At 42.7% G+C, this 21944-nt stretch overlaps 1 protein-coding gene across 2 annotated transcripts in view; it reads left to right on the top strand.

The window, feature by feature from the left end:
* The window catches only part of ICE2 (interactor of little elongation complex ELL subunit 2), a 117744-nt gene that overhangs the window by 48399 nt on the left and 47401 nt on the right, over nt 1–21944 (top strand). For both annotated transcript variants that reach the window (XM_073652802.1, XM_073652803.1), the window contains 3 exons: nt 991–1110; nt 19672–19806; nt 20984–21100. In XM_073652802.1, the coding sequence (XP_073508903.1) occupies nt 991–1110; nt 19672–19806; nt 20984–21100 (372 nt within the window). The remainder of the gene's footprint in view (nt 1–990; nt 1111–19671; nt 19807–20983; nt 21101–21944) is intronic.

Here is a 21944-nt window from a genome sequence, read left to right as displayed (position 1 = left end):
TAACAGTGTCAGCAGCAGACCCCCCTACCCCATAACAGTGCATCATAACCACCTTTTTTGCTTACATTTTTTTTTTCTGTTTTCCTCTTCTAAAACCTAGGTGCGTCTTATGGTCCGGTGCGTCTTCTAGTCCGAAAAATACGGTATATTAAATATCTTATGTTATTTGAGATTTTTTGATAATTTCTATTCTTCCTTTTTTTGCCATAGCAGACCGGTGCAGGAGCTACCTGTAGTTCCATGCACCAGTCTGGTCCGTAAATTAGTACAGACTAGCTCATGATGCGATTTTTCTTTTTTTTTGGGAAAGCCTAATAAAGTTAAAACCACTTTAACTTTATCTTTTAAATAGCTGTAAATTCTTTGCAGCTAATCAACCATTTTATCTGATTACGATGACCAACATATTTATTTTTTTACAGAATGCCATTTGTGCCAGCTTGAAAGGGTCACATGAAATGTAGCCTTGGTGTTGCCTTTTACATGAGTCGGTGTTAGGCCGCCAATGATAGTATTCAAATCAGCAAGTGAGCTCAAAATATGTTTTTGCCTAAATGCTTTTTATATTCTGTTTTATGGCGTGTTATTACATTGGACAGATAGGGAAAAAATCCAGCTTTGTTTAGTTAAAACTTCTAAGTCTTTATTAGATCCATTTAAAATATAACAGTGGTGTAGACCAACTGTAGCGTGCACTGGGTGAAAAAGGGAGTGCGGTGAGGAACAACTGAAAGGGTTTTGAACGGTATTACCGTTCTTAGACTCAGTTTGAACTGATCCATTTTAAATGGATCTAATAAAGACTTGGAAGTTTTAACTAAACAAAGCTGGATTTCTTCCTATCTGTCATTGCAATTCACGTGTGGCAGAGACGCCGTCCTGTGCTTCATTCCATGGATTTCACTTCAGTCTAAAGGATGAGCTGAATATCTCTTTTTTATCTACCAGTGTTATTACATTACCTGTCTCCATTATATAATTGTGTTTTAGTTCTTGAAGTCTAAATCAAGCAACGAAGTTCCAGAGTTTCAGAAGTTTCTCCAGAATGCGGCTCGGAGTTGTGCTGAGGACTATGATGTGCTTTCTGCAGATGCTGACCTCTATATTCAGGTTCGTGTCCGATACTGAATTGTTGGATACAATGATAGTAAGGCATAGGTGGTTTTTTTTTTTCTCTCCATGTCTTCCCCAAGAATCTGCACATGTGTCTTAAGACATAGTTGTAGGAGTGCTGCCATATGTCTCTTACCTCTTCAAGAGTATTGTTTCTTCTCTGGTTTGCAGTTTTTACCAAAATGAGGACTATTTCTTACAGCGGTAACATATTCAGTGGCACCAATCATGGGTTGTAAGCAATCATTCTGTGTTAAGGCCAAATTCATATGAAGCATTTTAACCGCATCAGTATTTGAAAATGGAGTGGAGGGGAACTGGAGCAACAAAGAGAGGCCCACACAAGTACATACAAGTGCCATTCAGTTGAGTTGATGCAATAGGAAGTTTGGTATAAGAGACAAATATATATAGACAAAATTATTGAATTCATGTTTTTCATTCAGTCCCATTGCTACAGTTGAAATCAGAAGTTTACATACCAGGGCTGTGGAGTCTGAGTCGTGGAGTCGGAATGGGAGTCTGTATAAAATGGACCGACTCCAACTCCTAAAATATATACTAAATTGGGTACAGTAGTTCAATGCAGTTTGTGGGGAATATTTTTTCATTAGAATTTGGGAAAGTTATGAAATGTCCTATAAATGTCTGTCCTATTCCTGATCTAAGGGTCTAGACTTTTAACAGATGAATCTGTGCTACAGTAAATTTATCACGTACACATAAACCATGTAGAGGGAGTCGGAGTTGGAGTCGGTATCATGGAAATTGAGGAGCCGAAATCGGAGGTTTGGCTTACCAGCTCCACAGCCCTGTTACATACACTATATAAAAAGACACATGCATGTTTTTCTCAATATCTGACATGAAATTAGAATAAACCTTTCCCGTTTTAGGTCATTTAGGATTACCATAATTTTTAATATTTGCCAAATGCCAGAATAATGAGAGAGAGACAATGTTTTAAGGCATTTTTATTACTTACTGCAAAGTCAAAAGTTTACATACATTTCATTAGTATTTGGTACCATTACCCTTAAACTGAATGACTTTGGTCAAAAGTTTGGGATATCCTTCCACAAGCTTCTCACAGTAGTTGGTAGGAATTTGGGCCCATTCCTCCTAACAAAACTGGTGTAACTGATCCAGGTTTGTAGGTCGCCTTGCTCGCACCTGCCTTTTCAGCTTTGCCCATAAATTTTCAATACTATTGAGATCAGGGCTTTGGGATGGCCACACCAAAACATTGACTTTGTTATCCTTAAGCCACTTTGTTACCAATTTGGCAGTATGCTTCGGGTCATTGTCCATTTGGAAGACCCATTTCCACCCATTTTTAACTTCCTGGCTGATGTCTTGAGATGTTGCTCCAGTATTGCCACATAGTCTTCTTTTCTCATGATGCTATCTATTTTATGAAGTGCACCAGTCCTTCCTGCTGCAAAACAACCCCACAACATGATGCTGCCACCTCTGTGTTTCACAGTTGGGATGGTGTTCTTAGGCTTCCAAGCTTCTCCCTTTTTCCTCCAAATGTAACGATGGTCATTATTCTCAAAAATTTCAATTTTAGTTTCATCAGACCACAGGACATGTCTCCAAAAATGAAGGTCTTTATTCCTGTGTGCATTTGCAAACATTAGTCTGGCTTTTTATGTTTCTTTTGGAGTAATGGTTTCTTCCTGGCAGAGAGGCCTTTTAGCCCATGTTGATACAGTACTCTTTTCACTGTGGATATTGACACAATCTTACCAGCTTTTGCCATCGTCTTCACAAGGTCTTTTGCTTTTGTCTTTGGGTTGATATGCAAATTTCAGACCAAAGCACCTTCATCTCTGGGACACAGAACTCATCTCCTTCCTGAGCGGTATGATGGCTGGACATTCTCATCTTGTTTGTACTTGCGTATAATTGTTTGTACAGATGAACGAGACACCTTCAGGTATCTTGAAATTGTACCCAAGGATTAGTCAGACTTGTGCAAGTCCACAAATCTCTTCCTGATATCTTGGCTTTAGACTTTCCCATGATGCTACACAAAGAAGCAGTGTGTTTCAGGTGTTCATTAAAATACATCAACAGGTGTGTCTCTAACTCAGATATTGCCAAAAAAAACTGTCAGAAGCTTCCAAACACATGACCTCATCATATAGGCAGTCCAGAATTGTTTAAAGGGATAGTGATCTTAGTGTATGTAAACTTTTGACTTTGCAGTAAGTAATAAAAATGTTGTAAAACATTCTCTCTCTTATTATTCTGGCATTTGGCAAATATTAAAAATTATGGTAATCCTAATTGACCTAAAATGGGAAAGGTTTATTCTGATTTCATGTCAGGTATTGAGAAAAACATGCATGTGTGTCTTTTTATATAGTGCATGTAAACTTCTGGTTTCAACTGTACACGTGTATAAAATCTAGCCATGCAGTCTGCCTTTACTAACATTTATGAAAGAATGGCTCTTAAGAGATAACTGAATTCAAGCCTGGTACTGTAGTAGGATGCTTCTGTTGCAACAAGTCAGTTCTTGAAATTTCTGCCCGCCTGAATTTTCCATGGTCACCTGTAAGTGGTGTTATTGGAAAGTGAAAGTGTTTAGAACCCACAGCAACTCAGCCTCAAAGTAGCAGACTACATGTGGTTACAGAGTGGGATCGCTGAATGCAAATGCACATAGGGCATGAAAGTCACCTATGCTCTGCTGACTCAATAACTGCAGAGCTCCAAATCGGCTCTGGCATTTAACATCAGCACAAAAACTGTGTGGTGGGACCTTCATTGCATGGGGTTTTCCATGGCCGAGCAGCTGCATGCAAGTCTTACATCACCAAGCACAATCTCAAGCATCGGATGGAGTGGTGTAAAACCGCTACTACTGAACTCCACATCAGTGGAAACAAGTCCTTTGGACAGATGAATCGTGCTTTTCTATCTGGGAAGACTCCTTTGGAGTCTGGGTTTTGTGAATGCCAGGAGAAACGTTGCCTGCCTGATTGCATTGTGTTGAACTGTAAAACTGTCATGTTCCAGCATGCAGAAAGAAATAGACCCCTAAAAATAAACTTTTATTTTGTTATTCTAAAAGCATAAAGGATTAAAAGTTCCACAAAACATATACCAGACAAATCAGTGCCAGAGGGTATTCATCGTACACAGCAGGGTTAGTTACACATCTGACAGGAGGTAGTAAATAAAGACCTTACCTGTCCCTTGATGTCCCTTCTTTCTCTCCCTTCCTGGCAGCGGAGGTTGCACCCTAATTTGTTCTGCGTGACTCCCCCGCTCAACGTCTGTGTCCCTTATATCCCTGTAATACCCTATCCTAGTTTATTGACACAATACATATAGTGAGAAAAGATAGAAAAAAGGTGTATATGTATAGATAAAAATACCAGCAGATATAAGGAACATTAATGGGACCCAACCTATATCTGTTCAAATAAATAACAAGGTAGGCCCTCTTTGGTCTATACAGAGATTCATGATAACACAAGTACAGAAATCTCTGTAATTATTCAGCTGAGATATCAAGGTAGGCCCTCTTTGGTCTATGCAGAGATTGGAGATAACACCGGTACAGGAATCTCCCTAATGATTCAGCCGAGATAGACCAAATCCATGCTCTCTCAAATACAGCACCGGGGCATGGTCCCTAAATCACGTAATGCATTTGTTCATACGGTTTGACAAATATCATCAGAAAAAAACCCTTCTAGCCAACTCCCCATAGGAAAATCATAAACATATACACAGTTTAACAGAGGCTGCCCACATAGCCTATGGACATTTTAGCCTTGTATACACCAATATTATGGTATCAAGTTTGAAATAATGAAATAACACTTATCATTTTGCTGTCCCTCATTTAGGGTCCCAACACGTTTCCCCCCCCCCCCCCCCGTTATATCCACAGTTGATCAGGGGACCATGGGTGATCTCAATCTCTCTCCATGTAGGCAGTCAGTGCTGTGTCCAGGGCTTTGTTGACCAACCCCCATTTATGTAGGCAAATTAAACACCCATCAGGTGTATTATAATGAATCCTCTTCAATTAGGTTTATGTAGATTTTGTTAGAGGAAGAAAAGCTGACATTGGAAAAAACCTCCCTAAGATTAAAAGAATTGACTGAGGGAGCCCTAAAGCATAAAACAACTCACTTACCTAACAGAGAAGAGAATTTAAAAATTGCAGTTGAACGTTTTCAGTTGAGCATTAAAGACAGGAAACACAAGAGATTCCTAAGAGATTGCGTGGATGACTAATCCACCCAGATAACATCTTGTCCTCAGATTTAGAATCCTCAGACAGTCCTCAGTCAAGACATCTGTCAACTAGAGTACATCAAAGGCAGAGAGGACTGGGCGGAAAGGTAACTACAGGAGATGGCAGGGACAGGGAGTGGATCGAATAGGGGCATCTTCATCATCTGCTCCCTCCCTGTCGTCTTCTTTTTTTAGAAGCGAGAGGTATGCTCCCCTACAAACTGCGGGAGCATACTGCTCTACAAACATAGAGAGAGCAAGGTAATTGGTGACTTATTGGTGGACAAGGAGAACCAGATAATTAATTTGTCATCATATTCATTATCTGATTCTGAAAAGTCAGTACTGCTGAAGGGGCTCACTTTTGTGCCAAGAACTAGATTTGACCCTTTTTCCTGGAAAAGGATATCAATCTATTTGCCAGGAAGTTAAAATGGAGAAATTTTTTTGCTAATAATGACAAACTGAAATGTCAGCAACTGGGCATTTCTCTGGATGATCTCCCAGATGTTTTGCTACTATCCGAGCTATCAGAGGAGGGTCAGTGGAGGGCCAGTGATGGACCCTTCTCTGATTTCAAACCAAAGTGCAGGAGGATGCCTCCTACGAATGAGAGCGAGCATAGACATCTTTTTCAAACTAGTTTCAGGAGAGATCCAGAACATTAATCCTAGATATGAATCAGCACGTCCCAATCTGTCATTACAAGAAAAAGGAGACCTGGAGTCCTTGAACACCAATAGCTGATAGTGTTAAAGCCCTCAGATAAGGGTGGGAACACGGTTGTACTTGACAATATCAAATATATTGAGATGTGTCAAAGAATATTATGTTAAAAGAAAAAAAGGGGTTTGGTACCGTGTTAGCCAGTTGAAAAAAGATTGCTCTCAGTGGGAAAAACAAGATAATCTTGTAGTTATGATACCTTTTAATGGCTAACAAAAATAAAATAAATGCTGTTACAAGGCAAGCTTTCGGGACAACTTAGGTCCCTTCCTCAGACATGGTATAACATGATGTTAGAACTCTCCTGTTAGTTTTTTTCTATCTTGCTGGTCACATGACCTTTTTGCCTATTTAATCCTGCTCCCTTCTGGCCATGCTGGACTTCATTGTAATTTCTACTCTTAAGCTAGCCAGGTGCTTTGTAACCTTTCTCAGTCAGTTTAGCTAGGTCTTTTTGACCTTTATGTTCTATGTTGTGTGTTTGTCTTTTTACTGCTACAATTTCTGCTAGGTGGTGTCCATCTTTCTCCCAGTCCCTAGTTCTTGTAGGTATCCCTCCCTCACATCTATAGGTCTTCGTTCAGACTAGCTGAGGACTTTAGCGGGTCTGATCGCAGGATCAGGTTCCCCGTTACATCGTAGGGATCTAGCTTAGTTCTATTGTAGGGACAGATCTCCTGTCTTTCCTTAGTGCTTGTAGCCTATCATAACAGTAAGTCCAGCCTAAAAATATCTCTAAGGAAAGACCTCCAGTTTCCATCATGGTGTCGGTTCAGGATTTGGCTCAACGCCTGCAGGGACTCTCTCTGGAGGTGGCCGAGCTCCAACAACACGTGAGTAGCTGTTCTGGAGCGCATTTTGTGGAGCCAAAGGTACGATTGCCTGATTTATTTTTTGGTGAACAACAAGATTTTTTTTCCTTTAAAAATGCTTGTTTATTGTATTTTCGTTTGAGACCCAGATCCTCTGGTGATGAATCACAGCGCATAGGGTTCATAATGTCACTTTTGCGCTAAGAACCTCAGGGATGGGCTTTTTCTCTCCAACCTAGTGATCCGTGCTTTAGATCAGTGGATAGTTTTTTTTCTGCTTTGGGGTTGTTGTATGATGATCCTGATCGTGTCTCATCAGCTGAGACGGAATTGAGACTTTTGAGACAGGGATCAGGTAATGTGGAAAATTATTGTACTCACTTCCGTCGGTGGTCTGCTTAGGTGGGGTGGAACGATTCAGCTCTGAAAAGTTTGTTTCTTGCTGGGCTAGGTGAAAGGGTTAAGGATCTGCTTATTGCTTATCCTACACCTGGAAACTTGCAGGAGGCAATGCAATTAGCTATACGGGTGGACAGGAGACTGCGTGCAAGGGTTAATGAGAGTAAATCCTTTGCCATGTCAGCTCCTAGTCTTGAGAGGGTCTGTACTGACATTGGAGAGCCGATGGAGATTGGGGCGATGTCACCCCGCTCTCAGGAAAAAGACCGCAGGTTTTCTGAAGGTTTGTGCTTTTATTGCGGAAAATCTGACCATTTCATTAAGAACTGTGTACTTCGTATGAACAAAGAAAAAAAAAAAAAGGTCAGTTACGCCTGTATAGCCTGTTTAAACACTAAGGGGGTATTTCTTTCTGCTACTACTGCAGCTCAGGAAGAATTAATTGAATTTCGGGTATTTGTGGATTGTGGTTCTACTCTGAATGTGATTGATGGGGGATTCTTGGAAAAACTTAAATTAAAACCCAAACCTTTGTCATCCCCTATTGCCGTGGTTTCTGTCGATGGCTCTCCCTTGAAATGTGTTACTCACAAGGTTTATGAATTTCCCCTCATTATTAATGGTATTCACCAAGAAAATTTGGATTTGGTAGTATTAAATAATTTGCCTTCTCCAGTAATTTTGGGGTTACCCTGGTTAAAATTGCACAATCCTGTACTGGATTGGTCTACTAATGAAATTAAGTCCTGGAGCCCTTAGTGTTATGACAAGTGTTGTAACGGGCGCATTGCTGCTGTGGATAAAGGGGAATTACCTGTACCTATTCAGGATTTTTGGAAAGTTTTTTCTGAGGAGGAGTCGCAAATTTTGCCTCCCCATAGAGACTATGATTGTACCATTGAATTTGTCCCTGGAGCGACTCTTCCTAAAAGTCGTTTATTTAATCTTACTATTCCTGAGAGAAAGGCTTTGGAGGAATACATACAGACGAGCTTGGCCGCCGGTCAGATCAGACCCTCTAAGTCACCTGTGGCTGTTGGATTTTTTTTTGTTAAAAAAAAAGGACGGCGGTTTACGTCCTTGTCTGGACTTTCGCGAGATTAATAAAATTACTGTACGTAATCTCTACCCACTGCCATTGATTCCTGATTTGTTTAACCAGTTAGTGGGGGCCAAGTGGTTCTCTAAAATTGATCTCCGGTGGGCATAGAATTTGTTGCGCATGAAGGAGGGTGATGAATGGAAGACTGCTTTTAACACTCCTGTGGGTCATTTTGAGAATCTGGTTATGCCTTTTGGTCTTACCAATGCACCAGCATTTTTTCAGAATCTTATTAATGACATCCTTAGACCTTTGATCGGCAAAAATGTGGTTGTGTATTTGGATGACATTTTGATTTATTCGCCTGATCTGGAGTCTCATTGGCGGAGCGTACGTGAGGTATTACAGTTATTAATTGACAATTCGCTTTTTGCTAAGCTAGAGAAATGTGAGTTCGCTGTATAGAGAATTAGATTTTTGGGCTACATTATCTCCAGCGAGGGCTTTGAGATGGACCCGGTGAAGGTTCAGGCTGTGCAGGAATGGCCTAGGCCTATTGGTTTGAAATCGATACAGAGGTTTTTGGGTTTCGCCAATTATTACAGAAAATTAATTAAAAAATTTTCTATTATTGTTAAACCACTGACCGATCTCACCAGGAGAGGTGCTAATACGGTTCAGTGGACTACTGAGGCCTTTGAGGCGTTTGTGTTTCTAAAGGAGAGGTTCAGCTCTGCCCCTATCCTTATGCAGCCTGATGTGACGAAGACGTTTTTGGTTGAGGTTGATGCTTCTTCTGTGGGGGTCGGTGCGGTGTTGTCTCAGGAAAACAAGGATTGAGTACATCCCTGTGCCTTTTTTTCAAAAAAAATTTCTGAGACTGAACTTAATTACGATATTGGTAATCGGGAATTGCTGGCTATTAAACTCGCATTTGAACACTGGCGTCATCTCTTGGAAGGTGCTGAATTTCCCATTCAGGTTTTCACTGATCATAAAAATCTGATCTATCTTGATGCTGCCAAGCGCTTGAATGCCCGTCAGGCTAGGTGGGCACTTTTTTTTTCGCGGTTTAATTTTTCCGTTACTTACATCCCGGGTACCAAGAATGTTAAAGCTGATGCGTTGTCTCACAGCTTTTCTCCCATGGTCAGTGCTGAGGAGGAGGAGAGCATTTTACAAGAAGGTGTTGTGATTGCTGCATTGGACTCCGTTTTGGAAGATGAGATTCTTAAAGCACAGGAGAATGCCCCATCTAACACTCCCCATGGGAGGTTGTTTGTGCCTAGGACCTTTAGGAGAGATTTGTTTGTTGAGTGTCATGAGTCTCGGTTGGCAGGTCATCCAGGAATTTCTGAGACCAAGAGACTTGTGGGTCGCAGTTTTTGGTGGCCTGGATGGCAGAAGGAAGTCATTAAGTGGGTGCGTCAATGTACTGTGTGTGCTAGATATAAGTCTTCTCATACTCCTGCTGCGGGGTTACTTTGCCCTCTGGAGGTTCCTAGTGCACCTTGGACACATCTGGCTATGGACTTTATTACTGACCTTCCCTCCTCTGAGGGTTTCACGGTCATCTGGGTGGTCGTGGACCTTTTTAGCAAGATGTGTCACTTGGTTCCCTTCATCAAACTGCCCTGCGCTAAGACACTCGCTAAGGCCTTTGTCAAGGAAATTGTCAGACTCCATGGTGTTCCTACTGACATTGTTTCTGATAGGGGACCTCAGTTCGTGGCTCGTTTTTGGCGTGCCTTTTGTGACAGGTTGGGAGTTCATTTGTCGTTTTCATCTGGATATCATCCTGAGTCTAATGGCCAGACAGAAAGGAAGAATCAGGATGTTGAGCAGTTCTTGCGTTGTTTTGTGGCAGACAATCAAGAGGGGTGGTCTGAGTTTCTGCCGCTTGCTGAATTTGCCTTTTTTTTGTTGTTCTGGGAGACATCCGTCTTTTGGGTCATTCTCCAAATTGGTATCGGCTGTGCCTGAGGAGGAGAGTTTTTCCGGTGATTTGGAGAGAGTTTGGATGGATGTGCGTGGTAATCTTCAGGAGGCTAACAAAAAATCTAAGAGGTACTTTGACAGGAAACGTCAAGAGGTTTTGTTTATGGTTGGCGACATGGTTTGGTTGTCCTCTAAGAATCTGCGGTTGAGGATTCCTTCTAAAAAATTGGGTCCCAAGTTTGTAGGGCCCTTTAATGTGCTTCAGATAGTTAACCAATCTGCTGTTAGGTTGGAGGTTCCTACCTCCTGGAAGATTAATCCGGTGTTTCATGTTTCTCTATTGAAAAAAGCTGATGTATCAGAGACGCCACTGCCACTGTTCCTCCAATGGTGGAGGACGGGGAATATGAAATTTCCCGCATCCTTAATTCTAGACGGTATAGGGGGAGTTTGCAGTATCTCGTCGCTTGGAAGGGTTTCGGTCCCGAGGATAACTCATGGGTGAGGGCGGATGATGTTTCTGCTTCCAGACTTGTCAGAGCGTTTCACAAGAGGTTTCCAGATAAGCCTGGTCCTAGGGGATCCGGAGGATACTCTTAGAAGAGGGGGTACTGTTAGAACTCTCCTGTTAGGTTTTTTCTATTTTGCTGGTCACATGACCTTTTTGCCTATTTAATCCTGCTCCGCCCTTCTGGCCATGCTGGACTTCATTGTAATTTCTACTCTTAAGCTAGCCAGGTGCTTTGTAACCTTTCTCAGTCAGTTTAGCTAGGTCTTTTTGACCTTTATGTTCTATGTTGTGTGTTTGTCTTTTTACTGCTACAATTTCTGCTAGGAGGTGTCCATCTTTCTCCCTGTCCCTAGTTCTTGTAGGGATCCCTCCCTCACATCTATAGGTCTTCGTTCAGACTAGCTGAGGACTTTAGCGGGTCTGATCGCAGGATCAGGTTCCCCGTTACATCGTAGGGATCTAGCTTAGTTCTATTGTAGGGACAGATCTCCTGTCTTTCCTTAGTGCTTGTAGCCTATCATAACACATGATTTATGAAGAACACAAATATATGTACACAAAGAAAAGAAATGCAGATGCATGGCATAATAAATTAACATTTAAATAAACAAACTGAGCTTAGAGAGTGAGTCCTTAATTGGATTAGATTAGTGGTGTGAAAGTTTTATGGTCCCAATATCCATGTAAGATCATAGGCCTGGTGCCCTCACTGTCTCTGGAGCAGATTCCTCAGATTTTGTCGTGAGACATAAATCCTCCTGACAGATTTATTCCTGTGTGGAGAGTGCCAAAGACCCTAATCAGTTTGTATTCCCAGACTCTTTGATGTTTTTGCGATTTAAAGTTGCCTTTTAATATGACAACTTTCATATTGTTAATGTTGTGTCCTGGACCACAGAAATGTTTGGCCACCTGTACCTGGGTTTTCTTATCTGTAATCGTGTGGCGATGAGACCTCATCCTTGCTCTCAATTTCTGTCCTGTTTCTCCCAAATAGAGACCCCCCCAATAGGACATATAGTGCACAGAATTAAGTACACCACATTGGAAGAGGAACATGTGAATGTCCCGGGAATCTTATATTCCTGCTGTGTGTTGGGAATTGTATCCTGTCTTTGGTCTCTACAAAACCTGCACCCATTTAGAGACCAATACAAAGAATATTATCAACACAACATATGAGATACTACGTGGAGATCCCACCAAGGACTACACTATGAGACTATCCAAAATCCTCTCACAGGCCTTGAAAACTAATCGGCTTTCAAAAAATTAATATAACCTTCTCCTCATAAATGGCCCGCGACGGCCACTTTCTACGTGCTCCCCAAGATACACAAGGGCATCAGTCCCCTAAAAGGACAACCGATCGTCGCGAGGATTGATGCCCTGTGTCAAAACTCCAGCATTTAGTTGGATAAGCTCCTGAGACCATTTTGTCCTGGCACTTCCATCGTATCTGAGAGAAACGATGGATCTCCTAAATAACTTGGAGGGTGTAATAATTGACTCAAATACTATCCTGGTCTCAATTGATGTTGAGGCCTTGTACAGTAGTATCAGACATGAAGTAGGTTTGGCGGCCATTGAATACTACTTAAGGAGTAGAGGAACACACTTTGGGCCTCTTAAGTTTCTACTGGAGCTGATAGAATTTGTTTTGTGGCACAATTTTTTTCTATTTAACGAGAAGGACTACCACCAACTCGGGCACGGCGATGGGGAACCCATGCGCCCCCACATGCGCCAATATGCTCCTGGGTTGGTGGGAGGACACTTCTTGTGTTTAGGGACGAGGATGTCGTCTGTTCCTCACGAATACTCTTCTGGGGAAGATATATTGACGACACCCTCGTACTTATGGCTGGGGATAAAACGTCCTTTCAGTCTTTTGTTACATACCTAAATTCTAACACCTTTGTACTGAATTTTTCCTACAAAGTGGGCATCAATGACATTTCCTTTCTTGACCTTAAAATATCGAGAAATGTGGATCCCTAAAAACATTGTTGTACCGAAAACTACGGCAACCAACAGCCTCCTAAAGTGGGAGAGTTATCATCCACCTCAGTTGGAGAGGCATCCCCAAAGGGGCGGTTCCTTAGAGCTGAATGGAACTGCTCCTTGTGGAAGGACTTCCAAGCTGAATCAATCAATCTATCAAAAAGGTTCCGTGATGTGGGATATCCCGAAGGAACTATTAGGAACGCATATCAATATGAAAAAGGGACAGACAGGTCATCCCTCCTTGCTCCAAGGACTATATCTGACTCTGAATAATAATAATCTTTTTCTTTATATAGCGCCTACATATTCCGCAGCGCTTTACAATTCTGACAATTTTACAGACATTATTGGCACTGTCCCCATTGGGGCTCAGAATCTAGATTCCCTATCTTTGGAGTGTGGGAGGAAACCGGAGAACCCGGAGGAAACCCACGCAAACACGGGGAGAACATACAAACTCCTTGCAGATGTTGTCCTTCGTGGGATTTGAACCCAGGACCCCAGCGCTGCAAGGCTGCAATGCTAACCATTGAGCCACCGTGCTGCTCATAATCCATAACAAGGCTAATAGTTACGTACGATGACTAGTCTAACAGAGTTATGGAGGTTCTCAAGAAACATTGGGGAATCTTGAAAGCTGACCCTGATGTTTCAGATCTAATTTCAAGGAATCATTTGGTTACTTTATAGGAGGGGGGAGGTCAATTAGGGATTTGGTCGTCCATAGCCACTGCGTTCCACCCAAAAAGGAAGGTACCTGGCTGCAGAATAGGTCCCTGAGTATATTTAGGTGTGGCCACTGTACCTTCTAGAAGTATGTCATACCATCAAAAAAGTCACAAGTGCCATTACTATTCGTGTATACATTATGAGAATGAGAAGTTTTGCCAACTGTAAAATGTCAGGGTGGTGTATCTCTGCACATGCACGAGCCCAATGGATCACATAGGAAAAACTAAACACGAATTGCGCATATGCATCAGCGAACACCTTGGGGACGTGATACATGGCAGGGATACACCACTCGCCAGAAATATCAACTCAAAACATGGAGGTGATGTCCGCTGCATTTCATTCCGGGTAATCTAGGTCATACAACCATCTATTAGAAAAAGGGATTGGAATAAAAAAATACCACAACCGGGATCCCCTTGGATTTTTTGGATGGAATCAGTGAGTCCTGGGGGACTGAAAGAGCAGTTGAGCCTTTTGAGCTTCATCTAAGTCCATAATACAAATATTTAGGGCCATATAGTATCAGTCCAGATGGCCTTTTGTGAGACACAATGATGTAAGATTGGTCTAAGGACTATACTTTCTGCTTTTTATTTATTGTTTGGGGGTTATTCTCTAGATTTTTAGGTATAGGCAGAGTTGACATAATAAGAAATAAATGGATTTGATTATTTCCCCAAAAGAAAACTCAGTACATTCTCTCAGTGCAGCAAGAAGAGGAGTTTAATGTCAGCATTTATAAAGCACTGGATCATATGACCTACACCATATCCCTATCTCACTAAAATAGGGAGGCAGACTGGTGATTATATGCCTGCTGGGTGGTGTATAGATATGCTTGGGACAGTATGGACCGCTGATATCCATAGTGCAGGACATTATGGACCGCTTATATCCATGGTGCGGTACATGGCTGGGAGGATGCGTGTCATTGACACAATTTCCGTTTCCCTCAGATGATAGGGCTATCGATGTCACTTAACGCCGCTGTGAATGGCGGTCGACGTCATTTCCGGTCGCCGGACTGTGCGCTTCTCTCTCTGCGTTCCACTGACCTCATTTTCTCAACGTCATTTTCAACGTCATTTGCTTTCCTCCATGCCTACACGGAGAGAGATTGAGATCTCTCATGGTCCCCTGATAAACCCTGGATAGAAAGGGGGGGCAATGCATCAGGACACTAAATGAGGGACGGCAAAATTCAAACTTGATGCCATAATATTGGTGTATACAAGGCTAAAATTTCCATAGGCTATGTGGGCAGCCTCTGTTAAACTGTGTATATGTTTATGATTTTCCTATAGGGAGTTGGTTAGAAGTGTTTTTCTCTGATATTTGTCAAGCCATATGAACAAATGCATTACATGATTTAGGGACCATGCCCCCGGTGCTGTATTTGAGAGAGCATGGATTTGGTCTATCTCGGCTGAATCATTAGGGAGATTCCTGTACCTGTGTTATCTCCAATCTCTGCATAGACCAAAGAGGGCCTACCTTGATATCTCAGCTGAATAATTACAGAGATTTCTGTGCTTGTGTTATCATGAATCTCTGCATAGACCAAAGAGGGCCTACCTTGTTATTTATTTGAACAGATATAGGTTGGGTCCCATTAATGTTCCTTATATCTGCTGGTATTTTTATCTATACATTGTAGGGTTTGTTACTCACTCAGCTGCTTTTGAGGTAGGCACAGGAGTCAGTTTCTTAAAAATGTCCAAGGCAGGTTTATTCAGGCCTCATAAACCGCCTTTGCAATGTAAACAAAAGACAGCCTTGTCTGGCACAAAGTAACAAAACAGGAAAATAACTAGTCCATACAATACTGCAGGTTCGCTCGCTCACTGTCAACGTCCTGTAGCACAAACACTCTGGAGGTCTCCACACCTCCAGCCACAGACACTGAATGAAACACTCGGTCTCCATTTTATACACACACCCTGGGGTGGGGATATGTGAGCAGCCAATCCCACCCGTCTCTTATGACTACTCGTAAAAGCCGGCCCTGATACGCTCTATTAACCCTCTCAGCACTGTGTGTGCTGGAGCATGCTTTCCTAGTTTTATATCACTGAAGCTACCAACCTCAGCGATACATATCTCCCCTCAGGAACATGTCCAGCGGCCATGTTACATAGCCCCCCTCTGCCCAAAGCCGGGGGGGCTTGGCACCTTCCGCTAACATACAGTGGAACCTTGACAATGCGTCAGCATTGCCATGCAGTTACCCAGGTCTATGCTCTACCTGGAAGCTGAACTCCTGAAGAGCTAGGAACCACCTGGTCACTCGAGCATTTTTCCCCTTCTTCTCGCTCATCCACCTTAGTGGGGCATAGTCTCACACCAGCCTGAACTTCCTGCCTAAGAGGTAGTATCTTAGGGTGTCCAGCTCCCACTTGATGGACAAACATTCCTTCTCCGCTATGGACTAATTTCTCTTACAAGACGTCAGCTTTCAGCTTAAATACATTATGGGGTGCTCTTCGCCGTTCATCACGGCCCGACATCTAATGCGTCCGTCTGGACCACAAACTCCTTCGAGAAATCTGGTGCTACCAACACCGGCTGTTTACACAGAGCTTGCTTGAGTTCCTGGAAGGCCGTCTCGGTTTCTGGAGACCACTTAGCCATAGCCGATTTTGTCCCCTTAAGGAGGTCTGTCAAATGGGCGGCTGTCATGACGAAGTTAGGGATGAACCTACGGTAGTAGCCCACGATGCCCAGGAATGCTCTGACCTGCTTTTTTGTGAGAGGTTGTGGCCAACCCAGATCGCGTCAGTTTTATTTACTTGGGGCTTTATCACACCTCTACCTACGACATAGCCCAAATATCTGGCCTCCTCCATGCCTATTGCACATTTCTTCGGGTTGATGGAAAACCCCACCTTCCGTTGAGCATCAAATATCGCCTGGACTTTGCTCAGATGGCTACCCCAATCCTGGCTGTAGATTACGATATCATCCAGGTAGGCTGCTGCATACTTCTTGTGGGGAGCTAGGATCCGGTCCATGGCTCTCTGGAAGGTAGCTAGTGCTCCATGCAACCCAAACGGCATCCTGGTGTATTGGAAACACCCATCTGGCTTTGAAAAGGCCGTCTTCTCCTTGGCCTCTTGGGACATAGGAATTTGCCAATACCCTTTTGTGAGGTCAAGGGTGGTAATGTACCTGGCCGGCCGTAGCCTTTCAATTAGTTCATCTTCCCTGGGCATTGGGTAAGAATCAAACTTAGAGACCTCATTCAGTTTCATATAGTCATTGCAGAACTGCCATTCTCCATCTGGTTTCGGCACTAAGACTATGGGACTGGACCAGCCACTCTTTGATTCTTCGATGACCCCCAGATTCAGCATGCGCTTCACCTCCTTCGAGATTACCTCTCGGCGGGCTTCAGGAATCCGATATGGCTTCATATTCACTCGGACATGAGGCTCTGTAAGCACCTCATGCTCTATGACCTGAGTACTGACCGGAAGATCCGAGAACAGGTCCCTGTTTCGCTGCAGCAACTCTTGGCATTGTTGCTTCTGGGCACGTGACAGCGACTCTGCCACCTTGACTTCCTCCATGTCGGTTTCAGTCTTCGCCACCCAAAACGAAGCTTCCACAGGCTCCCTGTCTTGCCATGGCTTAATGAGGTTGACGTGGTACACCTGGTAGGGCTTCCTTCTTCCTGGTTGGTGGACCCTACAGTTGATGTCGCCATCCTTTTCAACCACTTCATAGGGTCCCTGCCACTTGACCAGGAATTTGCTCTCCATCGTAGGTACCAGCACTAGTATCCGATCGCCAGGGTTGAAGTGTCTCACCCTCGCTAATCTATTATACACCCTCAACTGTGCCTCTTGTGCTTTGAGGAGGTGTTCTTTCACAATGGGCATCACCTCTGCAATCCTCTCTTGCATCTGGGCCACATGTTCGATTATACTCCTATAGTGTGTAGACTCTGCCTCCCAGGTGTCCTTTGCCACGTCCAGGAGTCCATTGGGGTGTCGGCCATAGAACAGCTCAAACGGGGAAAATCCAGTAGAGGCCTGTGGGACTTCTCTAATGGAGAACAGAAGGCATGGCAGTAGACAGTCCCAGTCCCGGCCATCTTTCTCTACGACCTTCTTTAACATGGCCTTCAAGGTTTTATTAAACCTCTCCACTAAGCCATCTGTCTGGGGGTGGTAGACTGAGGTCCTGAGTTGTGTGATTTGCAGGGTTTTGCACAACTCCCTCTTCACCCTTGACATAAATGGGGTCCCTTGGTCCATTAGGATCTCCTTAGGCAATCCTATTCTAGAGAAGATGTGGACCAACTCCCGGGCTATACATTTGGCAGAGGAGTTACTTAGTGGTACAGCCTCCGGATACCGTGTAGCGTAGTCCAGTACCACAGGATATACTGATGTCTAATGGTGGATTTGACCAGGGGTCCCACTAGATCCATGGCTATGCGATCAAATGGCACCTTAATGATTGCCAATGGCACTAAGGGGCTCTGGAAGTGGGCCACCGGGGAGGTCAGTTGGCAGGTGGGACATGACCTACAGAAATGTACAATTTCTCAGTGACAACCAGGCCAATAGAACCTCTGGAGGATCCTTTCCTGGGTTTTGCTACCCCCAGATGACCACCCAACACATGTGTATGGGCCATATCTAACACCCTGCGTCTGTACCGCCCTGGCACTAGTAACTGCTCGATTACCTCCCCTCTGAGCTTGGTGACCCGATATAGTAACTCCCCATTTACAGCAAAGTGTGGATATTGGGTGTCAGCCCCCGGCTCTTGAGCAACACCATTCAGGATAGTAACATTATGAAATGCCCCTTTTAGAGTCAAGTCTCTGAGCTGGGCAGTTCCAGAGGCTGTAACATATAGGATTGAACTACCTCAGCAGAAATCTTGTAAACCAAATACCAAAGTGCAATCATGCAGAATAAAAAACAGTCTCCAAAATAATACATCTTCCTCTGTATACACCATTATTGTGTGGGCATCTGTTGTCTACTAGACCTTTTTTTTTGACACACTATCGTAATTAAACTATACATATGGTTATTTATCCCTTCACAAGAACTTATGAGTGATTGAACTTTACCATTTTTACAACGGACCCAGTGTGGTTGTACTGTACCACTGCTTGGATCTCTTTGTTGTTGTTTCTACTTTCATATGTGTGTTTATTAGGGCTAGATAGGGTCATTAAGGGAGAGCCGACGTGGAGCGGGGACACCAAATTGTATCGCTAGGGTGCTAAACATCCACTGTCAGGTAGGTTTTCAGCATTGGAGGGAAACCCAGGGCAGTTTTGTATATTTCATATGTATTGCTTCCCTACGACCCTTATCCCATTGCATTGACACACTTTTCTAAGTTTTTTGTCCGTTTATATTGATTTATTCTTTTAATGATATCTAATAAAAGGTAGATTTTATATTGGGGTTGTTTTTGCTGTTATGGTCCGTTTTTTGAATATACCCTAGTCTTTGTATTTTTGCCTCTTGGCACTAGGTCTTTTTTGCTAGTTCGGACTAACCCAGACATCAAATTGACTGTAAAATTGTACCTTCGAGCACTACTTTTTTATTTCAGCGCTGGAATGGTGCTACTAACCTAAGGTCCCTGACTTACTAGCCAATATCTTCAGCCCTTTCTTGCGCCATTCTGGTCCCGTGCTGCCATCTTCTAACTGCAGCTTATGACTGACCGGAAGGCAGAGGTAACAATCATAAGCACTCAGTATAAGTGTATAAGACCCTCGTTCTGGCCTCCTTCTGGCTCTCATACACTTGAATCGAGTTGTGACTTCTGGATCGCCTAGCAAACACTGGAGTGACCCCACAGGTCACAACCTGCAGAAGAGCTGCGCCGATAACAGAAGAAGACGGCAGCTGGTAAATATGAGACTAAGTGCAGGGAACTTAGATTAGTGGCATCTCTCCAGCAGTAAAATTAAAAAAAACGCTGGAGTGGTGCTTTAAAAGCGGTCTCTCCTGCCAGCCCAGAACACATTAAACAGCGTGCCTACTGCACAATGCTTGCTATGTAATAAACATTGACAGTGTCTGGTGCCGTTTATCCTAGCAAGTACTTTTATATTCTGGTTATTTATTTCTTTTCTATTCTTCTTGTAGGAGATGGTAAAGGCATGCCAAACTAATGTGAAGAATTACCCTCCATTATTCACTGTCCATGAGATCACCAGCATTTTGGGGGGAAAGTTTATCCCCGACTTGACCTTTAAGCTGGAGAAATGCCTTCTTAAAATGGTAAAAAATAAGAATTGTTGTTTCTTTCTACTCCATTCACCGAAGTACAAGATAGAGGGTTATACTATGTATTGTATTACACTTTTTTGTTGTCCTATGTATTTGTTCTGTATAGTATGAGATTAGAAAGTGTAATATACACATTGTTTTGTAGTACCAATTTTATCTGCAAATGTTCCAGACAGTATCTCCAACATTTTGCTGCAATTTATCCCTTCGTGCAAATTTTCTTACATTTACATCCTGAGGGGTAATTTCCATGGGCGCTGAGCCTTCCTAACAAAGAGAAGTCTGCAACCCAACTATGAATTTACTTCTCCTCTTAAGTAAATACACTGCTCAAATAAATTAAGTATTGCAGGATAATTCATTTAAACTTCAGGGATATCAATCTGTCCAGTTAGGAAAAATAAGTGATTGTGAATCTATTTTACCTGCGTTGGTACAAATAAAAGTGACAGCAGGTACATCGAAAGGCAGCCCCAAGACAACCCCCAAAAAAGGAATGGTTTTGTAGGTAGAGGCCAAAAACAGTTAACTTTCTCTTTATCCTTCCTGACTGATTCTTCTGTAATTTTCATTTTTGTCAGTGTCCTTGTCACCACTGATAGCATGAGGCGGACCCTGCAGCCCATTTGATTGAACAGGTAGTCCTGCTCCTGCTTTTGCTAATGCAAAAAGTTTTTCTGTGTCTCCTTACACAATCTCAAGAACATTAAACAGATACCAAAACACGGGCTGTTACACAATGAGAGATGGACAGGGCTTTAAAAAGTCGTCATACTAGCAAAAGGGACGAGTATCTAATAGTGGAAGCTGATATCTGGCTGCTGTGGGCAACAAGACTAATTTTTCTTTTACAAACTTTCAATAAATCAGGCCTTTTTTGTGGCATTTTTTTCTGTTCTCTATGTAAGTACATAAAAAATATGGCATTTGCGCTCACAAAGTTATTTCTGTTCCAACCAGGCATTTTTTTCTGGATTCATCAGATCTTTCTAAAGAAACTTGTATGCATGAGTTTAGGTTATGTATTAAAATGTTTGTGTTTTTTTTTTGTTTGTTTTTTAAAATTTAGGCAACATAGGTTACTCTTTTATGATATAGTGCATGTTGGAAATTTCATTATAGTACTCCCAACAATTCTGGTCATTACTAATATCTTTAATGTTCCTAGGGATCTGTGAAATTTGTGAAGATTACATTTCCATCTGATGATATTCCTCTGCCAACCTCCTATAAAAAGGTGTCTCAGTTGATGCCTCCAAAAACAAAGGCTTGTCATGTACATGCGGTGAGTTTGTGATTAAAATATTCTACAGTGCTGTTAAAGGGAACCTGAATGGGGATTAATGCTGCCGAAACCATGGGCGTCATGAATCAGACACTGGCTGCGTTATTGCCACTAAATCTGATTTACTCTAAACCGCTGTTGCATTTCAGAGTGAACATACTTTGAAAAGCCGGCCAGAGACAATGCATATTGGATGTCTATGTAGTCAGTGGCAGGTCTTCCGTTGCTTCTCCACAACCCGATCCCTTTGAGATGCTGGCAGAGACCTGCCACAGACTAAATGTGCAACTGGAGAAAGTAGAGGTAAACCCACTCTGCCAATAGTAAAAGATGCAGTGGAAAAAAACGTGTTTTTTATTTCTGACAACGCGTTTCAAAGCACACTTGCGTCTTCATCAGGACAAACCACAGAAATGGTTTGTCCTGATGAAGAAGCAAGTGTGCTTCAAAACGCGTTGACAGACAAATAAAAACCGCATTGATATTTCCACAGTTTTTCCACTGCATCTTTTACTATTGGCAGCGTGGGTTTACCTCCACTTTCTCCAGTTGCACATTTCATCTCCTTCTGTGGATCTGCAGCAGCCAAATTCTCCAGCGATCACAGAGGTTGTGTTTTTCACAACCCTTGAAGGTGAGAATAAACTTTGCTTTACTTTTCCGTAAAAGACCTTATTGTGCTCATTATCTTTCCAGTTTATCACAATCCAGACTAGTCATCTGAGATTCATGGTCCCGGAGCGACTATTTAAAGTATGTTTCAGAATAAATCATTCATGGTGGCTGTAACCCAGACTGTCTGATTCATGCTGCCTGTGATTCGGGCTGCATGAATCTCAATCTT

The sequence above is a fragment of the Phyllobates terribilis genome, unplaced genomic scaffold (genome assembly GCF_046119375.1).
Source record: "Phyllobates terribilis strain yellow unplaced genomic scaffold, ASM4611937v1 Scaffold_11__3_contigs__length_659146591, whole genome shotgun sequence".
Lineage (NCBI taxonomy): Eukaryota > Metazoa > Chordata > Amphibia > Anura > Dendrobatidae > Phyllobates > Phyllobates terribilis.
This window is presented reverse-complemented; position numbering and strand designations above follow the sequence as displayed.